At 51.9% G+C, this 21,397-nt stretch overlaps 1 protein-coding gene across 1 annotated transcript in view; it reads left to right on the top strand.

Annotated features, from left to right (window-relative positions):
* Positions 1 to 21,397, top strand: part of RASGRF1 (Ras protein specific guanine nucleotide releasing factor 1) — a 104,917-nt gene that overhangs the window by 17,846 nt on the left and 65,674 nt on the right. The window contains exons 2-5 of the mRNA XM_081229514.1: positions 933 to 1,039; positions 9,584 to 9,731; positions 16,718 to 16,810; positions 19,349 to 19,602. Coding sequence (XP_081085640.1) covers positions 933 to 1,039; positions 9,584 to 9,731; positions 16,718 to 16,810; positions 19,349 to 19,602 — 602 coding nt within the window. The remainder of the gene's footprint in view (positions 1 to 932; positions 1,040 to 9,583; positions 9,732 to 16,717; positions 16,811 to 19,348; positions 19,603 to 21,397) is intronic.

Raw genomic sequence — 21,397 nt, 5'->3', positions numbered from 1 at the left:
CTCCACCCCATCCCGCCACTCAGCTCCACCACCCAGGCCCCGCCCCCTGCCCAGCCTCCTCCCTAACCCCACTGCACGGGCCCTCCTACCCCCAAGCACGCTGTGCGCTCTCGATGTCCATGCTCTCCCCACGTTCTTCCATCAACTGAAATAAAACATGGACCAACCAACGCCTCATCCTCTGGGAAGGCCTTCTGCTTTCCCTGGGCTGAATCAGTGGCTGGCTTTCTCTGGGCCCCTTTTTCTTACCTCCATGACAGTAGTGATCGTTGCACTGCGTTCATTATAGCAAACACTTGTGCTTACTATATTTCGGGCATTGTTCTAAGCTTTACACGTCTTCATTCATAGAATGATATCACAGATGTGTGTGTCTCGTTGGCCCCTCTGCTTCCCTGGGAGCTCGGGCAGCAGACCCCACCTTTGACCAGCTCTAAGTCGGTCACCTGCACCCAACACGAGCTGGCTTCCAGTGGGCTCTGCTCGGGTCTATCTGCTCATTGCTCTAACTCCAGGACCTAGAAGAGTGTGTTGAAACATTTGTGTGGAGTGAATTAAATGCATGCTGCCCTGAATTGATACCCAGTCCCCAAAGGGGATGTTCTCTTGGTGTGTTTTCTCTGCCTTTCTCCCAGCATACCTGATGGTTTAAAACTGGCTTTTTTTGCAGTTTGTTGGCAAATAGGACTTTGTGGGGTTTGCTTCCTTCTCACAATAGCCTAAGCATAGGTTCTGTTCCATGGTACAAAGCCTGCCTTAATAGAGTTTGAAACCGCTAAATAGAATGGCATTCCGATGATCACGAATAATGAATCCTTGCCTAGCAGATGTGGCAATGAGTGCTTTGCAAAACAGCCAGGTTGTTAACAGGAGATGCTGCCGGTTCCGTGCCGATCGCCCTGGTAATTGGAGCTGTCTTCTTCTTGGTGCAGCATTATTTCACGGTTAACTTCAGCCACGAGAACCAGAAAGCCTTGGAGCTGAGGACAGAGGATGCCAGGGATTGTGACGAGTGGGTGGCAGCCATCGCTCACGCCAGGTATGTCTCGCCCACCCAAAGGCCCCGTCCTGAGCAGACTCAAACCCCAGGAGGGGAAGGCATGGAGGAGGAGGAGGTTGGGGGGAGGATGGAAGCTGTAAGAAGGGCATCTTGACAGGCCCGCCCTTAGAGCCCTGGAGCTCTGGGACGTGCCTCGCTGGGGTGCACAAGGAACCAAGGGCCCTGAGGAGCAGTGTTACAGCCTCCTGCCCCCTTCAACCAGATGAGCTCCTTTTTTCATACCAGGAGAACCAAGTACAATTTGGTTGGATTACAGGGCTTTATAGCCACCAAAGGCTAAGACCACCAGGGTTCTAACCCGGATGCTGCAGGAATGGACTAGTCCTGTCTTTTCTCTGGGCCTTGGTTTTCTCATCTGTAAACTGAAATTCTGTAAACCTCTCTGAGCTTGGATGTTCAGGGCTTCTAGACCTGCTCTTCCTGTCTTTCCCAACAATGTGTACCCCTCTCTGGAGGGATTCACTGGGCCAGGTGGGGAGAAAAGCAAAAGGAGAGTGTATGCTGCAGAGAAAATGGGGGCTCCAACTGCGTTGAGTCCTCCTGGGTCTTGGGGAAATGATGGGCTTGTGGGCTGGGGTGTGGCCCCCAAGGTAACAATCCCCTGGCAGAGCTAAGTACTGTCAGGGGGGATGGACACCCAGACTCACCCCTTTGAGCAATAGATCTTTCTGGCTGAGTGGATAATGGTGTGTTCCTGTGTCTACTTTCCGGTAAAATGTAAGCTCCTCCGGGCAGGGCCTAAGTATGATTCTTTGCATCCCCAGGGCCTTATAAAGGTATAGACAAGTTCTCAGCAGTGTAGATGGGAAGAATGCAAGGATGAATGAATGGATAGAGGTTGGATGTTGAGTTTATATGTGGAAGGTGAATGATGGATGAATAGAGGGTAAATGAATGATAAATGGATGAGTGTTGAAGTTATATGTGAAGGACGGATGCATGGATGGATGGATGGATGATAAATCAATGATGAATGTTGATGGGTAGATGATGGATCCATCAGGTGATGATGGATAGATAGATGGATACCAGAGTCCTTCCTTGAGCCTTGGATCAAGCCAGCTGACCAGAAACCATTTATTATGGCTATAGCACTGACCTTGACACTGAGGTCAAGCCACCTCCATCCCTATCCTCAAGGAGTGTCCAGTCTAGGTAATGGAGACCAGGTTCTCACCTATGAATCAATAGAGTCAGGCTCTGAGTGTGGTACTGGGCAGACAGGGATGGATGCAACACAGGTATTCCCCCAGGGCTACCCCAGCCTAGTCAGGAAGACACTAGACAGATGTGCAAATAGCTCTGGTACATGAAGGCGGTGTAAGTACAAGGCACCATAGGAGACATCTTCAGAAAAATGGGGGAATCTGGGGGATCTGGAAATAGGGTGACATTTGACTTGAAAGGGGAGATTGGCGCCTCATATCTAATGAGTTTAGCTATGGGCACTTCAGCCCCTCCTCCAGCCCCCAAAAAGCCTTAAATAAAGGCAGTGATCTAGGAAAGACAATTCCAAGAAAAATGAAGAGACAAAGTTTGGGTGTCAGAAGGTTGATGAGGTTGGACATTGGACTGGAACCAGATCAGAACGATATTGAATACCCAGCTGAGATGTTTGAGCTTTCCTCTGTGAACAGTGGGAAGCCATCGAAGGTTTTACACCGGGGGAGTAACATGATCAGAGCTATGATTGGAGCGGAAATTGCTGGCATTGTGGAGAATGGAATCACGCAGGAAGAGCCCAGATTCAGGGAAAGCAGTTGGACCTCAGGCTCCCAGCACTAAACTAGAACCAATAGCAGGGTTGTTTTGAGAACCAAATGAAATTATTTATGTGACGGGGCTTTGTAAGTGTTGAGGTATTATAGAATTCTAATTTGGTATATATTCTGGATAACCAGGACTACATTGACTTCGAAAATCAATTCATAACAAAATTTTCTAGAGACAATGAGATACCACTACCTGTAGAATCTACAAGGGCTGAATTGAAAAAGACTGACAGTAGCAAATATTGGAGAGGGAGTGGAGTAACCATAAGTCACATGATGCTAGTGGGAGCATAAAGTGGTTCAACCACTTTGAAAAATTGTTAGGCATTTCCTTTAAAAGTGAAACATACACCTACTCTGTGACCCAGCAGTTACACTTCTTAGTATTTATCTAAGAGAAACGAAAAACATCTACAAAAAATCGTGTATGCAAATGTCCTTAGCAGCTTTTTGCACAATAGTCCCCAAACTAGAAATAACCAAGGTGTCTATCAACAGACAGATGTAGAAAGGAACCTTAATACATCCATGCGATGGACTACTCAGTAATAAAAAGGAACCCAATGGGAGGGAGGCTCAAGAGGGAGGGGATATGGGGACATATGTATGCATATGGTTGGTTCACTTTGGTGTACAACAGAAACTAACACAGTATTGTGAAGCAATTATACTCCAATAAAGATCTATTAAAAATATATATATATATATATATATATAATATGTAACAAAACAGATGAATTTCAAAGTCGATAGGCTGCGTAAAAAGAGCCAGACACAAAATAGTACATGCTGCCTGATTCCTGTTATATGAAAGTCTAAAACAGGCAGAACTCAACTGTGGTGATAGAAATCCAAACAGTAGTTGCTTGTGGGGTGAGAATTGACAGGGAAGGGGCACGAGGGAACTCCCTGGGGTGATGGGAATTTTCTTTATCTCGATTAAGGTGTATGCATTTATCTACCCGGATCAAACTGTATATTTAAGGTCTGTGCTTTCCATTATATGGGCATTAATCCTCAAATTTTTAAAATAAATTCTATTAGAGTGTTTTAGTTCTCTACTGCTGCAGAACAAATGATCACAAACTTAGCAGCTTAAGGGACTTCCCTGGAGGTCCAGTGGTTAAGACTCCACGCTCCCACTGCAGGGGGCGTGAGTTCGGTCCCTGGTCGAGGAACTAAAATCCCACATGCCATGTGCTGCGGCCGAAAAAAAACCCCTACAAACTTAGCAGCTTAAAACCATGCCCATTGCTCAGTTTTGTAGGTCAGAAGTCTGGGCTTGGCTGTGGTCTCTGCACAGAGACCCATGGGCTGAAATCAAGGAGTCAGTCAAGCTGGGCTCTTACCTCGAGGTTCTGGAGAAATCTCTGCTTCCAAGCTCACTCCTGTCATTGGCAAGAGTCAGTTCCTTGTAGGACTGGTGTCCCTGTTTCCCTGCTAGCCGTCAGCTAGGGATGGCTCTCAGCTCCACGAGGTCCTGCCTTCCTTGCCCTGTGGCCCCCACCATCCTTAAGCCAACAACGGCTCACCAAACCCTTCTCCAGCCCCAAATCTCTGACCTCCCCTTTTGTAACCAGCCAGAGAAAACTCTCCATTTTCAAAGGCTCATGTGATTGGGTCAGGCCCACCTAGAGAATCTCCTTATGTTAAGGTCAGCTATGCCATATAGTATAGCCTAGTAAGAGGAATAAAGCCCATCATATTCATCATCCCAGAGATTATGCAGGGCTTCGAAACCAGGGCAGGAAATCTTGGGGCTATCTTAGAATTCTGCCTGCCACAGAGAGAGGACAATGATTCTTTAAGCAACTCACTAAACTGGAGATTGGTTCCAAGTAGCCCATAAAATCTTAATTATATGTTTGACATAAGTGCTTCCAAGCCTGCCTGACAGCAAATGTTCACATCTGGGGGTACCTGTGTCCACTGCACAGTCCTCTAGAGTCTGTGAAGCCCTTTCACACGGTGTATTTGCTCCTGATGACCACCCAGTGTGTGGGTCCCTTCAGGCCCACTTGACAGATGTAGCCAGTGAGACCCAGTGGCACACAGGGGTGCGGGCTCCTGAGTAGAAGTTGGGGTGCCCCAGATCCTGGCTCCCAGTCTAGGTCTCTGTGACTCCCAAGTAAGGTAGATGCAACTCAAACCAAAAACCTGCTCTTCCCCAAAAGAGGTGCCATTGGGCAAAGTGACACCACCTACCTTTGAACAAAAGCCTCTCGGTACTCACCATCCTTTAGGAAGCCAGGGGGACATGCCAGTTGGACATGGTTTGTCTTCCCTGGTCAAGCCCAGGGGTCTGAGTCAACCCACTGGCCTCAGAGGAATGTCCTCCTTTGGGCCTAGGGCTGGGACGGGGGTCCCAGTGATGGTCACCAATAAGGGAAACAGTGTCCCCTTCCCTAGAATAGTTGTCACCAGCCAGTCTGGCTCAGGTTCAGCTTGTCAGGCACCTCCTGGGCCAATAGAAGCCACAGGCTCTTCCCTAGGCAGCCGGCTGTGTGACCAAAGGACAGACTCTAGGCTCTGAGCGTTATTTAACCTCAGATCGTGTACGTCATGAGAGTATGTGCGTGTGTGTGAGTAAAGGGAGAGACCGGCTCTCTTCCACAGCAATATTGAGTAGTAGGTATGCTTGCATGTATCTAATTTAGTTTTTATTTACATATACATAGTAGATACATGGTATATACAGAAATAAGCACTATAGTGTATGAATAGGTATAGAGATACAATGTACTCTCCCACCGTATGCATAATAATCTAGTATTCTGGGATGCCCCTGTGGTATGTGTATGTACAGCAATGTATACAATGTAACACCGAGTGTGGCTTATGGTCTGCATCTCAGTGAGGAGAACTAGATGCAAACCAGACAGCCATGTGGGAGTCCCCTTCAGGGACTGGAGCCTGATTCCGGCTCCAGCTTTGACGCTCCTTGACTGTTATTTGGGGGCAACTCACTTCCCCTCTCTGGGCCTCAGTTTCTTTATTTATAAAATGAGGCAGTTGACCTTTCGTGATTCCTGAGTATCCTTCCAGCCCTGCGAATCTGTGCATCTATAAACTCAGTGCTGCACAGAGATGTGGATAGACCTAGAGACTGTCATACAGAGTGAAGTAAGTCAGACAGAGAAAAACAAATATCTTATGTGAACGCATATATGTGGAATCTAGAAAAATGGTACAAATGAACCTATTTGCAAGGCAGAAATAGAGACACAGACGTAGAGAGTGAATGTATGGATACCAAGGGGAGAAGCGGGGGTGGGAAGAACCGGGAGATTGGGATTGACACATATACACTATTGATACTACGTATAAAATAGATAACTAATGAGGACCTGCTGTATAGCACAGGGAACTCTACTCAGTGCTCTGTGGTGACTTAAATGGGAAGGAACTCTAAAAAAGTGGGGATATATGTATACGTAGAGCTGATTCACTTTGCTGTTTAGCAAGAAACTAACACAACATTGTAAAGCAACTGTACTCAATAAAAATTTTAAAAAGAGACAGTGCTGCACAAAGAGGTGCTCAATAAATCTGTATTGATGAGAGGGGGGAGGGGAAAGAGAAGAACGGAGAACAGGGGGAGACGGAGTGGGGAGGGAGGGAGGCAGGCAGAGAGGGCCGGAGAAGGGAAGAAAGGGAGGTGCAAACAGACCAAACTGTCCTGCAGATGAGACTCTGCGTCCCCGTTTTGAAGCACCAGGGCGAGTGCCATCGCTAAAAACAAACTACTGAAGGCTCCGAATTTTCACACCCGTGGAGCGAGGAGAGATGAGGTGGTGTGAAAATGGATTCCTTCATACTCTCAGTTGACGTTCCTTTGCAAGTAAAGACAATTAAGCCTCTTGGGAAGTTGGGAAAACATTAAAACCTGATAATTCTGGTTTAAATTCATTATAATAAGAGATGCACAAAAATCCTCATTTTAACCCAGTAGTATTGCAGACCGAAGAATTCTCTCTTATAGCTTGTTATATATCTTTAGAAGGGGGTGGGAGAGAAGCATGGAGCTTTGATTTTCGGATCAGGTTTTTTCTTCAGGCACATCCTCCAGGTCCGCTGCCCGCCCTCTGCTCCTGTCATCCTCCTGCTGGGCTGTCTCCAGCCCTGCCCTGCCACACCCTCCCACCTTCAGGGCACAGCTGGGCAGCCTCCTTCTCTGACACCATCAGAGGACCACTGCCTACGACTTTGCCTCACAGCCTCTTTCATAGAGCAAAGCTGTTTCCCACCCTCGGCCTCCTGGCCTCCTCACCTCAAACCTGGGGGTTTGTAGGGAAGCTCTCATTGTCCCATTTTGCCATGAGGGTCACAGGGACTTAAAGAACTTGTGTAACACAGCTTCTGAGTCTGTGACAAAAGCCAGTGTCCCTAAACTGGCAACCCCCTGACTAGCCACATCCAGGGTACCTGGAAGGTCATGTCAGTAGATTCCAGACTGAAAAGTGTCCCCTGAATTTAAGTGGGAGATAGTTGGTGACCCCAGAGAGGGACCCAGTTCCTGTGGGTGCTGGGGCCAAACGCCAGCCCGCCGAGGGCTGAGGGGTGACGGGGAAGAGGGACCATGCGGGTGATGAGTGCGGTTGCTCTTCCAACAAACCTCACCTTGAAGGTGGAAAAGAGGGGCAGGAGTTCAGGGGAGGGTGGGGGAGGGCGAGGGCACGTCCTCATCCTAAGTGGGGAGTGACTTGAGGCTTCGCGTATGCTGAGGAGAAAGAGCCAGTGGAGCTGTTAGGCAGAATCTGATGCACAGAAATCCTGAGGAGGGGTCAGGGTCTAGGGATGTGGAGGGGAGGGAAACGGTAGTTACCACAGCACTGGCACACCGCACAGAGCTTCATGTGTGTCCACCGATTTCATCCTCACGGCAACTCTGCAGGGTATGGACTGTCATCATCCCCATTGTATGGATGAGCAACCTGAGGCACAGAGAGGCTGAGTGACCTATCCAAGGTCCCTCAGCTAGTGGGTGTGGGAGCTGGGGCTGAGCCAGGCAGATTAGGTCCGAGCAGGGATGCTGCATTTGAGACAGGATGAGGGTGGGCGTGCCGTGGGGCTGGCGGGAAGTGACGGAACAGCATCGCACATCATGCAGGCTGTGATGTCAGAGCAGGACCGCCTGCAGAGGAGGGGGCGGGTGGGGGGTGGTGAGGAATGAGGCTGAAGGGGGCCGAAGCTCTGGGGTCAGTGGGGAGCTGGCAGGGACACCAGAAATGTTTCAAGGCCCCACTGAGGTTGGAAGGTGGGAAACGGGGGGCTGCCCACTGCTGAGAGGGGGACACAGGAAGGAAGACAAGGGTGAGCGCGAGGAGGAGCCGAGGATGTGGGCAGAGGGGAATCTTATGAGATCCTGTCTGGTGGTCCTGGGCTGAAGCAAAAAGGGAGAGGAAAGATGGGGGCCAGGGAGAGGGGGCACTGGAGACCCCGGCCCCCAAACTTCGTTGCAGACACTCCCAGAGACCAATGAACCTGCCCTCCGAATCTGTGCCTTACAAGTCTCCTGCCCCTGCCCAGGTGGGCACCCCTCTCTGGAATGGTGAGATTCCCTTTCACAGCCTCTCTGCCCTCTGAGACTGGACCCCATTTATAGGATCGGGTTTCTCCCCAGCTCTGACACCTTCAAATGCAGGTGTTGTGGGTATCAGGGAGAAGCCAGGCCTGTGACCTTGGGCAGCCCCCGGCCCAGCTCATCTTCCAAGTCCCACCTTCCTGCCCTCCCCCTCGTCGTGATGCTCTGCGAATCTGAGACGTGTTCATTTACACAAAGGCTGGGGCCACTTCTTCTACCCTCTGATCCTTTGGGGTACTCTCTGATCTGGCCCCACCTAACCATCCAGCCCCATTGCTAATTACCCCCAGCACAGGCCTTCCACCCGAGGCTGCCCTTGGATGGGCATGTGCCCAGAGCACTGGGTTTGGAGTCCGAAGGCCTAGATTCCGATTCTGGTGGGAGAGAGAGCTCCGCCTCCAGGAAGTCTTCCCTGATTACAGGTCCTTGTTGCTGGCCTGGCCCCTCTTCTGATTCCTACAGCACTAACAGCCTTTGGTGCATGAGTTGGCACCCAGGTATACTGCGCAGGTTCTTCAGATGTCTCCCAGCCAGTGAAATGTATGTGCCTGACTTGCCTCTCTCTGTGTGTCATCCATTCACTCAGTTGCATCCATGCAACAAATGTTCACTGGGCTAGGCCCTGGGCAGACAGGAGTAAGCAGCACAGGCATAGTCCCTGCCATCAGAGAAGGCAGGGTCTCCTGGGGAAACAAAAGTAACTGGACACCCCCAATCAGTCTGGCCAGCGCTATGGTAATAGCATCCCAGGAGTACTGCAGGAACACCCTACACAGTATGGGGGGAGGGGGGAGGGAAGACTTCTTGGAAATGACATTTCAACTAGGACCTACTCTGGGAAAGAGGATGGAGCTAGCCCAGGGAGAGGAGGGAGGAGGCATGTTTCAGACAGAAGATCTATCTGCGCAAAGGCCCAGAGGGTGAGGGCGGTCGGGCAAGGTGAGAACAAGACCGGGTGGAGGAACCAGATGTCAGGGTGGGAGTTGGGAGCTGGGGAAGGGGCCAGAGCGATCAGTAGCAGCACAGCAGCCAGGTTAAGGCCTTGGGCACTGTGTCTGGCAGTCAGGACCTTCTCCTAAGTGCAGTCTGTGGGGAGCCCCACTTCTAGTTGGATCTCCAGGGGGCCAAGGAGGCCGTGGCTTACCTGCTGTGTTCCTCTGTCCACAGCTACCGGACCCTGGCCACGGAGCATGAGGCATTGATGCAGAAGTACTTGCATCTGCTGCAGATCGTGGAGACTGAGAAGACGGTGGCCAAGCAGCTGCGGCAGCAGATCGAGGATGGGGAGATTGAGATTGAGCGGCTGAAGGCAGAGGTGACCGACCACCTGGGGAGCGGAGGAGGCTGGCCCGGGGACCCGGGCCTCAGACTTCAAACCCGGGCTCCCGCAGGGTCAGGGAGAGGGACCCGCTCCAGCCACGGCTGTGCCAGCCTCCAAACTTAAGATCAGTGATGCTGGTAGAGTGGGAAGGTCCTGGGGTCAGATCTGGGTTTGAAACCCACCTCTGCCACTTACCAACTGCAACCTGGAGCAAGGCCTCCAGCCTCTCTGCACCTCCATCCTTAAAACAGGCTGTTCTGGGCTTCCCTAGTGGCTCAGTGGTTGAGAGTCCGCCTGCCGATGCAGGGGACACAGGTTCGTGTCCCAGTCCGGGAAGATCACACATGCCGCCGAGCGGCTGGGCCCGTGAGCCTGCGCGTCCGGAGCCTGTGCTCCGCAACAGGAGAGGCCACAGCAGTGAGAGGCCTGCGTACCGCAAAAAAAAAAAAAAAAAAAAAAGCAGGCTGTTTCTCCCTAGCTGACAAGGTTGTGAAGATCAAGTGAGACCCTTTATGGGCGAGTTCCTGGTTACTCTGCTGACAGCCACATGGGCGGAGGGGGTGAGGGCAGGGCCGGAGGGTGGCTGGCAGGTCCTTAGACTGTGGCTCGGGCTCAGCTCCAAGGCAGTCCCTTCCCTCTGCCTGTCACGGCTGTCCAGAGGCTGAGCCGTTGCTAGGTTAAGCCTTCTAGAACTTCACTACTCAAAGTGTGGTCCATGAAACAGCAGCCCATTAGACATGCAGAACCTAGGGCCCCACCCAGATCTCCCAAATCAGAATCTGCACTTTAACCACATCCCAGGAGATTCTCATTTATGGGTTGGCCAAAGAGTTCGTTCAGGTTTTTCCGTAACATCGGAGGAAAATCCCGAACAAACTCTTTGGCCAACCCAATACATTAAAGCTTGGGAAGCGCTGGCTTTCAGCCCTTAGACACCCCTTGCCAGCTGTGCACGCTGCCACACGGTGATCTGATCGCCTCTCACCCCCTCACTGCACCAGCGCGCTCAGAACCATCTGGCTACCTCACACAAGGTCTGTGACTCTGAGCTGAGGAGGGGAATATGAAAGCACAGATCCTTGCCATCGGAGCTAGCTGCATAATTTGCAGGGCCCGATGCAAGGTGAAAATGCAAGGCCCCGGCCGGGGTGGCAGAAGTCAGTCTCCCCTTCCCACTCGCCACGGCCTCCACCCATCGTGGGCAGGCCATCCACGACTTCAACCGCCAACTCCCCTAACCTCTGCGCCATGATGCACTCAGTACCTAGATTCAGGTGGGCAAGGGACCCTTGCCAAGTCACCCACCTAATGCACCAGGCAGTATCGGCCCAGGCAGGACAGTTGTCTTCTCGCCCTGCCCTGTGACACCACGGGTATGCACCAGACCCACCTTCTCTGTACCTACACCAGGCCCTGCAGAGGGCGGAGGCGGACAGTGAGATGTGTCTGCTGGGCTGACTTGACCCGTTGCCACCCAGACAGGGGGTTGCAGAGGCCTGGGTCCCAGGGTGCCGGGGTATAAGGAATAGGCAGGGAGACAGGAACACGCATGAACTGAGGCTCCAAGTCCCTGGGGTGTGCCCCATGGTCCCATCAAACGTCACTTACAAAACGCAAATTCAAAGAGAAGATTCTTAAGAATTTCAAGACAGCAACTGCTGAGCTTGCAGACCCAAGCACCTGGCCTTCTGAACACAGGACCCCCGTCACCCACCCATGAAGCGAGCTCTGCCTTGGATGCTCAAAGATCTGAAGACACCAGTTCCACCTTGTCACGCAGCTGTGAAGCTCTGAACTCACAGTAACGTCAACTTGGAATTCCAGATTCAGTAAAAACTTCAGATTCAGCGCCCTTCCCCCAGCCCCACACTGGGCACCTTCAGACGTGTTAGTGCCTACAACCACCCTGACAGGATCGAACGAGGGGCCAGGCTCAGAGAGCTCAAGTCACCTGCCCAAGCTCACTCACCTGCGAGGTGTGAGAGCTGGGACTGGAACCCAGGTCTGCCTGTCTGCCTGCCAGGCTCTCCCCTCTGCTTGTAGCCTCTTCCCACATGGCTCCCAGGATGGGGGCTTGTCCCATCTCTAAACCACCTGGTTCACTCTGGGATCTATCCTAGCCCAGCACACATCCCTGAATCCAAGCTGAGCCCCTGTCGGGAGCAGGGAAGAAGTCTGGTCCCAAGACCAGGTTATTAGCTTTGTGATCAAAGGTGTCCAGGAGTCATTCATTCATTCACTCACACATGCACTAAACGCCCTAATCACCTGACCACTGCTTCGTCCTCTTCCCCAGGCTCCTCCCCTCCAATCACTCGGGGCTCCAGCTCGTGCTCCATAGCAGTGAGCTGTGCACCCCTTGGCCTTTGCACATTCTGGTCTCCTGTTTGGAATGCTCTTGTCACCCGCATACTTCCCTGCCTGCTGAAATTCTCCCAAGCTCAAATGCCTCCTCCTGGGGACTCCTGGCCTAGCCAGGTGTGTGCTGCCTGCCCCTGGCTCCCACCACTTGCCCGCAGTCAGCGTGGAACAGCAGAGCCAGTGCCACACGTGTCAGTCCCCCACCGGGCTGGCGGAAACTCCCTGAGGACAGGGTGAGTCCTTTGTCACCCCCTTTGCCTGGCATATAGTAAGTGCTCAGTATTGCCTTGATGAATGAATGGACACTGGCTCTGTGGTAGACATTAATGATAGGGAAGCTTCTAACCTTACGGTCTGATTGTGGTAGAGTGTGGTCGGTGCTATAATAGGGCTTGCAGTGTGAACCCAAGCAGGAGGTGAGTCATTTTACAGCCACAGGTGTGGGTTTATGTTGCATACAACCTTAAAACCCTTTCAGGGGTCTGTAGGCCAGAGAAGGGGTGGGTACAAAGGGCAGAACCCCGTTTGGTGCTGGGGAGCAGAAAGGTCAGTTGTGAGTGATTACATATGTGTGTGTGTGGGTGTGCGTGCGTGTGTGTGTGTGTCAGAGTGGCAGCAGAGGCCCATTTAGTGGGAATTTGGAGCAATGGTTCCAACTGAGTGCATTACCGTCCAGGGCAAAAGATTTTCTTAAAAAGACTTTGAAAGAAAGGCCAGCTTAGTAAAGCTTTCTGGCTGTACCCCACCCCCCACCAACACACACACACACACACACACACACACACACACGCGCGTGCGCGCAGAGCCAACAGAGCCAAAAAGAAATTAAATAAATAAATAAATAAATAAATAAATAAATAAATAAATAAATAAAAGAACTAAAAACGTTAAAAAAAAAATTTAGCCCTGGGATCGGTTTTGCAAACAAACTTCAACATGGTACCCCACTTCATAAACTAGGTCAATGAGGGGACTACTCTGGGAGAAGTAAGAAAGGACGGCCGTGACCCCTCCCATGCAGCCCCTCTCCAGGGCCCACCCTGCATGCCTTGAGTCCCGCTCCCCATCTCCCCCTTGCCATCCTCGCCCCCGCTGCCCTGGCACACAACACCCTGTCATACCTGTGCCTTTGTTCACACACCCCCTCTCAAATTCCCCCCATCCTGTAGCCCACCTGTTGGGCTCTTTGTCCTTCAAAACTCCTTCCAGGTAGCCCTTGCCGCTTTCATGGTGAGACCTTCCCATTGCAGTAGGTACATACCTCGCTTCTGGCCTCTCCTTGTCCGATTATAAATTGCCTCTCTGGGGGTCTGACCCCCTTCTCAGGCTGGAAGCTCCTCCCGGGAAGGGATCTGACTCATCCACCTTACCCAGTGGCGAGCTGTGTGTCACCAGTACCCAACCCAAGGACTGCATCAGGATCCTCTGGCGGTGTTGGCACAAAGGCAGACAGAGATGGGCACCCACTGGGCTTGGCGGAGGCCAGAAGAGATCAAGGAGGAGGGAGAAAGAACTGAGCTGCATGGCAAGAACTACAGAGACCTGCAGGAAAAGCAAGAGCTACAGAGATCTTTAGTAAAACCTTGGAGGCTAACAAAAAAGGAAGAACCTGGATTAATTCCACTATCAATGACTGCACGGACGAAATGCATTCCGGATGAAAGACTCTGTCTCCAGAGAGGGGAGTAGGATAGGGCAGAAGCCCGTGTGCTATGCCTCAAAGGGGTGTGGCAAGCAGGGTTTTCCTCTGATGGGTCAAGGAGGCCAGACCATGGGTGGCCAGTGCGCGGGGGCCAGCGGAGACACCAGGCTTTGAGCCAGGTCAGACAGCTGGAGCTGGACTCTAGCTGGCAAGTTGGGTGTGAGCCCAAGTCCCCACTCTGCATGGCCTTCGTTGACAAGGGTCAGCTGAGCAGACCCTGAACGTCCAGCAAGCAAACCAGGGTCCCAGGCAAATCCATCTCCAGAAGAGACCTGCCAGGGTAAGAGAAAGGCTGCCTCCATGAGCTCACCTGACACTGGCTCCTGGCAGGGATGGGCTGTAGCCCAAGACTTCCGCAGGGTCCCCAGGCTCACAGCCCTCTAGAGTTTTGCCCACCAGGCCTGCTCCTTAAGCAAAGACTCCAAGGCTGCTGGCACTGCCTGTGCACGTAGCATAGTACCTGACCTAATTGCATCTATTTTTTGCCCTGGTCCCTGCTGAGTAGATGTCCTGGAATGCCGCTCTCTGAGACGAGCGCCAGTTTTAAATACAGACCACACACACACACACACACACACACACACACACTGCCATCCAAAAGAAAAAAGAGGTTTCCGTGTGCAAATCTCAAAACTGGCAAAGAAAGCAGACTGGCAAGGAGGTGACAACATCAGACCAAAGGTGGGCACTGACGGGCATCCCTGCATCTCTGAGCTCCTCAGTAGCCTGCCTCTGTGTGTGTGTGTGCGTGTTCGTTCCTTAGGCCTTTCGAATACAGATCAAAGAACAGCCTTTATTTAAATGTGCAGATGTTCCCAGGGAATGGAAGGAAAAGGTGGGGGGCGGGGAGAGAAAAAAGAAAAGCCCATGTCGGTGCTGAATATTTCTCAGATATTTTCAGCCTCTCTCCAAGCACAGGCCAGGGTAATTTTAGCAACCCGCAAGTGGAGAGCGGGTAACTGTTCCATTTTGCTTTCAAAGTGCTCAAATTCGCTCAACTGTGAGAGCCCATTCATTCTGCAGTTCAGCAAGTGGCCTTGGGGGGACAAAGCCACGCACTCTGAAGAGGAGCGAGGGGCTCTGGCTTTGTGGCAGTGTTTGTGGATTCCCCCGAGCTGCTATCTTTAGACGTGTGGGGCTTGATGACTGCAGCGTTTTCCTGTGGTTGAGGTTTTGGTTGCTGCTGTTGCTCTGATGCTTTTGAAAATTTTTCTTTTTAATGAAACCTCTTTTATTATTTTTCATTTATTTATTTTTTTGCCGAGCTCTGCGGCACGTGGGATCTCAGTTCCCTGACCAGGGATGGAACTCATGCCCCCTGAAGTGGAAGCGTGCAGTCCCAAACCACTGGACTCCCAGCCAGGGAGGTCCCTGCTCTGATCCTTCTTTAACTTGCTTACTTATGTAGCCAACAAATATATGCTGAGTGCCAGCCGAATGCTAAGCACTGGGAGCCCAGGAATGAATGAAACGGGGGGGTCCTTCGCCCACAGAGCTCACAGCCGCGATGGAATAAATAGGCATTGCCTGCCTTTTCCCGGGAAAGTCCGCAGGCCGTGGGAGCCTTGGTGGAGGACCCCCAGCAGAGACTTGAGGACTCGGGGGTGGCAGGAAGAAACCCACCCAGAGGCTACACCACAGGCCCGTCCACCTGAGCAGTGCCAGAGGCTCCGGCCACAGTATGGCTAAAGGCACCCCTTCTGGTCACCACCCCGTTGGTTTTGTTCTTGCAGCTGGGCTGACCTCTCTGATCCCGAAATCTGGCAAATGGAGATTCTTAGATCAGCTCAAACATTCATTTCAAGGGCTGTTCCATTTTTCTAGGCCAGCAGTTTCCAGGTTGTGCTCCAAAGAGGGCTCCAAGTCAGCGAAGTGCTTCAGGGTTGTCCCAGGACGGGACAGCCAAGCCAGCAGTGCTTTCATCTGAAGTCTTGCTGGGATTCCAGGACGGTTCTGTTGGAAAAAAATAACGGGACTACCCAAGTGCCCATCGATGGATGAAGGGATGGCGACATGGGGTCTGTACATACAATGGATATTACTCAGCCTTAAAAAGGAAGGAAAGTCTGACACATGCTGTGACATGGGTGAACCCTGAGGATGTTATGCTAGTGAAATAAGCCAGCCACAGAGAGACAAATACTGTCTGATTCCACTTAGGCGAGGTCCCTAGAGGAGTCAAATTCACAGAGACAGAAAGTAGAAGGGCGGGTGCCAGGGGCTGAGGGAGGAGGGATGGGGAGTTAGTGTGTTTTGTTCTGTTTTGGCTGCACTGTGTGGCATGCGGGATCTTAGTTCCCTGACCAGGTATCAGACCCACACCCCCTGCAGTGGAAACGCAGAGCCTTAACCGCTGGACCGCCAGGGAAGTTATTAAACTCATTAAACTCATTATTGTTTAATGAGTACAGAGCTCGGGAAGTTGAGAAAGTTCCAGAGATGGATGGTGGTGATGGTTGCACAACAATATGAATGTACTTGATGCCACTGAACTGTGCACTTAAAATTGGTTAAAATGGTCAATTTTATGTTATATATATTTTACCACCATAAAAATTCAAAAGTAAAGGGGCTGATGGTTTAGGGAATAAGGAAGAGAATCAGATTTGGACCAAAGCTCCCAGATTACAGATGGGTTGCCTGCAGCCTAGAGAGTGCCTCACCCAGGGTCACTTAGAGTCAGAGCCCAGCTGCCCTGGACCCAGGTGGACAAGGTCCCAGTCCAGTGCTCACTCACCAACGTCTGGCTCGAAACCTCCCACAGAGCAAAGGACACGAGCTGCAGTACCACTGGTCCTTGGGGAGCACGTGTCAGGGCGCTCACTCACCACACCACGCCTGGTGGCAGCCGGAGGGGTGGGGCTTCCGCCAGCTGGTGCCGCTCGCCCCCTGCAGCTGACCTGTGTTTCCGTTGCAGATCGCATCCCTGCTCAAGGACAATGAGCGCATCCAGTCCACCCAGACTGTCACCCCCAATGACGAAGACAGTGACATCAAGAAAATCAAGAAGGTCTGTACCATCTCTCGGGGCTGGCAAAGCTGCCCTGGCCCTCTTTAGAGAGCCCCCTGGTGCAGCCCAGGGTCTGCAGTGTCCACTTAACATCCCACTGCTCCCGGGCGTGCCATTCCCACCTCCGCTCCAAAGGCAGAATCAACAGCCCCCCACCCCTGACCAGCACCTCGTCGAGCCATGTCTTCTGGTTGTCTCTGTGAGGTAGGGTGGTTCAACCCATTTGATAGATAGGAGAACTGAGGGTCCAAGAGATGAAAGAGTGGATAGAGCCAGGGCAGGAACCCAGGCTGTGAGACTGTCAGCCGAGAGCTTTCCTCACAACCCTGGGCAGCCTCCATGAGACCCCAGGCCACATGTCCACTGTCACAGCCCTGCATGCCCACCCTCCCCCCAGCTACTGTCCTGCAAACACCTCCTCCTTTCATGCCCGGCAGAGGTCAGCATGGGAGCCGGCCTCTGTGACACCCCTTAGCTGGCCCCACGGGTTTTACACTATTAGAGGCTCGGAGAGACATCTCAGAAGGTACCAGAAAGCTGCCCGGTGGCAGGGATACTGACCAGCACCGTGGGCCACCCCATGGAGGTGCGTGTGGAGGGGAAGAGTATGGTCTGTGTTTGCAGCTTGCCAGACTTGAAGCAGGGGAGCCTGACTCACCGTAAGGAAAACACACGAAACCAAAAAATCCTCCTTGTTGAGAGCGTAAAAGGACACCAGCGCCATCCAGACCAGAAAACTGCAAACTGGCATCCCACAGGCCAAGTTCAGCCTACCAGCATGTTTGGGGTTCTTAGCCCACACGGTGTTTCTTTTTTCCCTTTTTAATTTGTTGCCAGTGCTTTAAAAGCTAAATATTTCACATAAAAATATGTATTTCTGGTTTCTCAAAAATAGGAAGAGCTAACATTCATTACGCACTTTCCATGTGCCAGACACTATTCTAGGAGATTCATGCAGATTAATCTGTTCCTAACTAAAAGCCCTCTGAGGTTTTATTATTAGCTGTGTTTCACATGTGGGGTTGCTGAGGCACAGAAAGGCAAAGTGACTTCCCCAGGTCACACAGCTAAGTATTTGCAGAGTGACATTTAAACCTTGGCCACCAAGCTCCAGAGCCCACATCCTTCGTCACTGGGACGCACGATCTCTTGGAAAAGCAGAAGGTCTCGCAGCCCCGGGCCCACCTCCTGCACACGGTGACTGCTGGCCCCAGGCCAGGTGCTGTCCCATTAGTGCCCACCCAGCCGGCTTCAGGATCTATAGGACCTGCCAGGCCCCCATGGACATTGGGATTTGCCACCAGTGCTACCTGGGGTCTGAACCAAGCCCCGCCCAGGCAGGGATGCACTGGCCTTCCTTCTCTGCCATGGCCCCACTGGGCTTCCCGGCCCGTTTTGCAAAGCCATTCTGGTTGGAACATTTTTTTAAGTACCACCTGAAATGCACCTCCCTCCTTTTGTTTTCACCCTCCTGGGGCCTCAGAGCAAGCAAGGCCCTCCTTTATCCAGAAAAGCTTCCTCTCTTCAAGGAGATCTGTCGTGCTGAGGCCAGGCCTCTCCTCCCCAGGGCAGACGTCCCTGGCCAAAGTTCTGCACCCGGACGGTTGCACCTGCTGTGCATGGCCAGTGCCCTTTGCAGCTGATAATATTTTGATGAGTGCCTTGGCAGGTGGCCCCTGGATCTCCAGGTGTCCCCAGCCCAGCGCCCTTGCTCCTGGGGCCCTGGGGCCCTCCCTGTGCAACCCCTGAGCTTGCACACAGCTCAGCAGCAGGAATGGTGGTGCCTTGATTGGAAGCGTGCATATCTTAAAACAGTTCTCTGTGTCTGTGAATCGAGGCCCTTCCCAAGTTCTTGCCAGAACGAGGCCAGGCCAAGCAGCTCGACTCCAAGTCGGGCAAGTCAAGTGTCTGTGTTCATTTCCCCGCGGAGGTAGAAGAGAGGCTCCAGGCGGGCGCTGATGAGGCCCAAGCATGAGATTAACTAATTTGCAGCACTGAATTTGATAATCGCCCTCTATCCAGACGAGCTTTCATTGAAACTTCCGGGCTTTCAGGCCAGTCCTTAGGCAAGAAGAGGTGTGAGCCGTGCCCAGCACAGCCTGGCAACCCTCTATGCTCAAGCCCCCTCCCGTGATGGGGACTCGGGGCCACACTTTTCCTCCTTCAGAGGATGCTGCCAAAGCAACCTGGGGGATCTGGTTTAAGTGCAGAGGGCCGGGCCAGGGCCTGGGGATTTGCATTTCTAACAAGTTCTCGGGAGATGCTGATGCTCCCGTGCAGGGACCTCACTTTGAGTCCAGCCGTCATCTCGTTAGCCCCATGGCACAGATGGGAAACGGGCTTAGAGGAACCAAAGGGCTTGCCCGGCACCATGCAGGCAGAAGCACCAGGCCTGATCTTTTGCCTCAGCCCTTTTCCCTACGTGCCCGGCATGGGGGACAGCAGGGCCTTGGCCCCTGCCCTTGGGGCACTCACAGCCTGGAAGGACCAGAGCCGCTGAGGCTAACGGGAGACTCTCCTGCTGGTCTCGGCGCCCAGGTGCAGAGCTTCCTGCGGGGCTGGCTGTGCCGGCGCAAGTGGAAGACCATCATCCAGGACTACATCCGGTCGCCGCACGCCGACAGCATGCGGAAGAGGAACCAGGTGGTGTTCAGCATGCTGGAAGCCGAGGCCGAGTACGTGCAGCAGCTGCACATCCTTGTCAACAACTTCCTGCGCCCACTGCGGATGGCCGCCAGCTCCAAGAAGCCTCCCATCACCCACGACGATGTCAGCAGCATCTTCCTGAACAGGTGAGCACCCTGAAGCTCAGCCCCCCCGACCCCGGAGCCCTTGGCTGAGGCGGGAAGAGGGAGCCTAGCCGCCACTGAACTTGGACACGAGCCCTTGACTAGTTCCCGCCAAGTGCAGAGGAGGAAACTGAGGCCCAGAGAGGAAGGAAGCTGCCCGAGGTCCCATGACGAGAAGTCAGTGCCCCAGCTATTACAGGCAGGAATGCAAATAGAGGCCCACGTAGTATATGTCTAAACTAGTGGTTCAACTGGGGCAATGCTGGGAGACTTTTTTTTTTTAATTTATTTTTTGCTTCAGAAGGATCAAGTAGGATCAATGGCTGGCAATCCCTGGGAGGCAATTTCTTTTTTTGAATTTTTGAATTTTTGAATTTTTGAATTTTATTTTATTTATTTTTTTGTACAGCAGGTTTTTATTAGTTATCCATTTTATACATATTAGTGTATATATGGGAGACATTTTTGATTGTCAAAACTTGGCAGGGCTGCAGGGGAGAGTTTGCGACTGGCATCTGGTGGGTAGAAATCAGGGATGCTGCTAAAGATTCTACCGTGCGCAGAGCAGTCTCCTACAGAAGAGAATTCTTCCACCAAAAATAATCGTGCCAAGGTTGAGAAACCCTGGTTTAAATGTTTACAAGTTATAAATCAAGCTACAGAAAACCAAATGGGTTCTATTCTTCTACCTTAATATCATCGTCATAACGATCTAGAAGCCAGGTCTAAATTTTTAGAATTCTGACTCCCCTTAGAGTTGGGCTCTGTATCACACTACCCACATATCTTACGAAAGCAGTTACTTTTCCCAAATGGCGACTCTGGCCATTCGTATGGGGTTTGTGTTGCCTGAGAAGGCTGAGCTGATGGCTACCCTTCTGCTGTCAACCTCTTTTTAAAAGTGTTAGGAAATGGTTTAAATGAGCTTTTTGGTAGGCATTAAAATTGGGCAAACTAGGTAAAAGCAACAAATATGAAAACATATCAACAGAGTGCTATTTACAAATGATTCTCATTCAGGAATTAAAGTAAATCACTATGTGCTCCAGGTTGCTCATTCAACTGCATTTCTTTTAAAGTATCCATCATTCAGTCATTTCACTAATTCCAGCTGGCCCTCATCCAAGCCCTCTGCAGAGGTGTTTGGGACCCAGGGTCACCTTCCCTGTGCCCTGCTCTTCCCCTTACCTGCTAGTGTGCTGTGATGAGTTTAGGGACCTGTGGGGCACCCGGAAGGAGATGGGGTAGAGGCAGTGGACGTGGGTCAGATTCTGAGAGGTTGAGCCAGAGATGCTGAAAGTCACTGGGAGAAGGACAAGGACAGGGACATTGGGATGCTGACACCATGGATGTGACTGAGGTGTCAGAGTATGGGGACATGGTGGGGGTGGGGAGCAGGGGGAGGGGAGTGGCTTTTAGCCTCATTAGACCTTCTAGAAACGGAATCACTGGGCCTTACAAGGTTGCTTTTTTTTTTTTTTTTGCGGTACGCGGGCCTCTCACTGTTGTGGCCTCTCCCGTTGCGGAGCACAGGCTCCAGACGCGCAGGCTCAGCGGCCATGGCTCACGGGCCCAGCCGCTCCGCGGCATGTGGGATCCTCCCGGACCGAAGCACGAACCCGTGTCTCCTGCATTGGCAGGCGGACTCTCAACCACTGCACCACCAGGGAAGCCCAAGTTTGCTTTTTAATATACATTTCGAACACAGTTTTTAGAGAGTAAATAAATGCTTTGATTTCTTTATTCAAACAAAGAAAATAGGTATTATTGTTTTGTGAAATCAGGTAAGATTTTCTCC

This window comes from Mesoplodon bidens (assembly GCF_964165515.1).
Source record: "Mesoplodon bidens genome assembly, chromosome: 3".
NCBI lineage: Eukaryota > Metazoa > Chordata > Mammalia > Artiodactyla > Ziphiidae > Mesoplodon > Mesoplodon bidens.
Note: the sequence above shows the minus strand (reverse complement) of the source record. Positions and strands in the feature narration are given on the sequence as shown.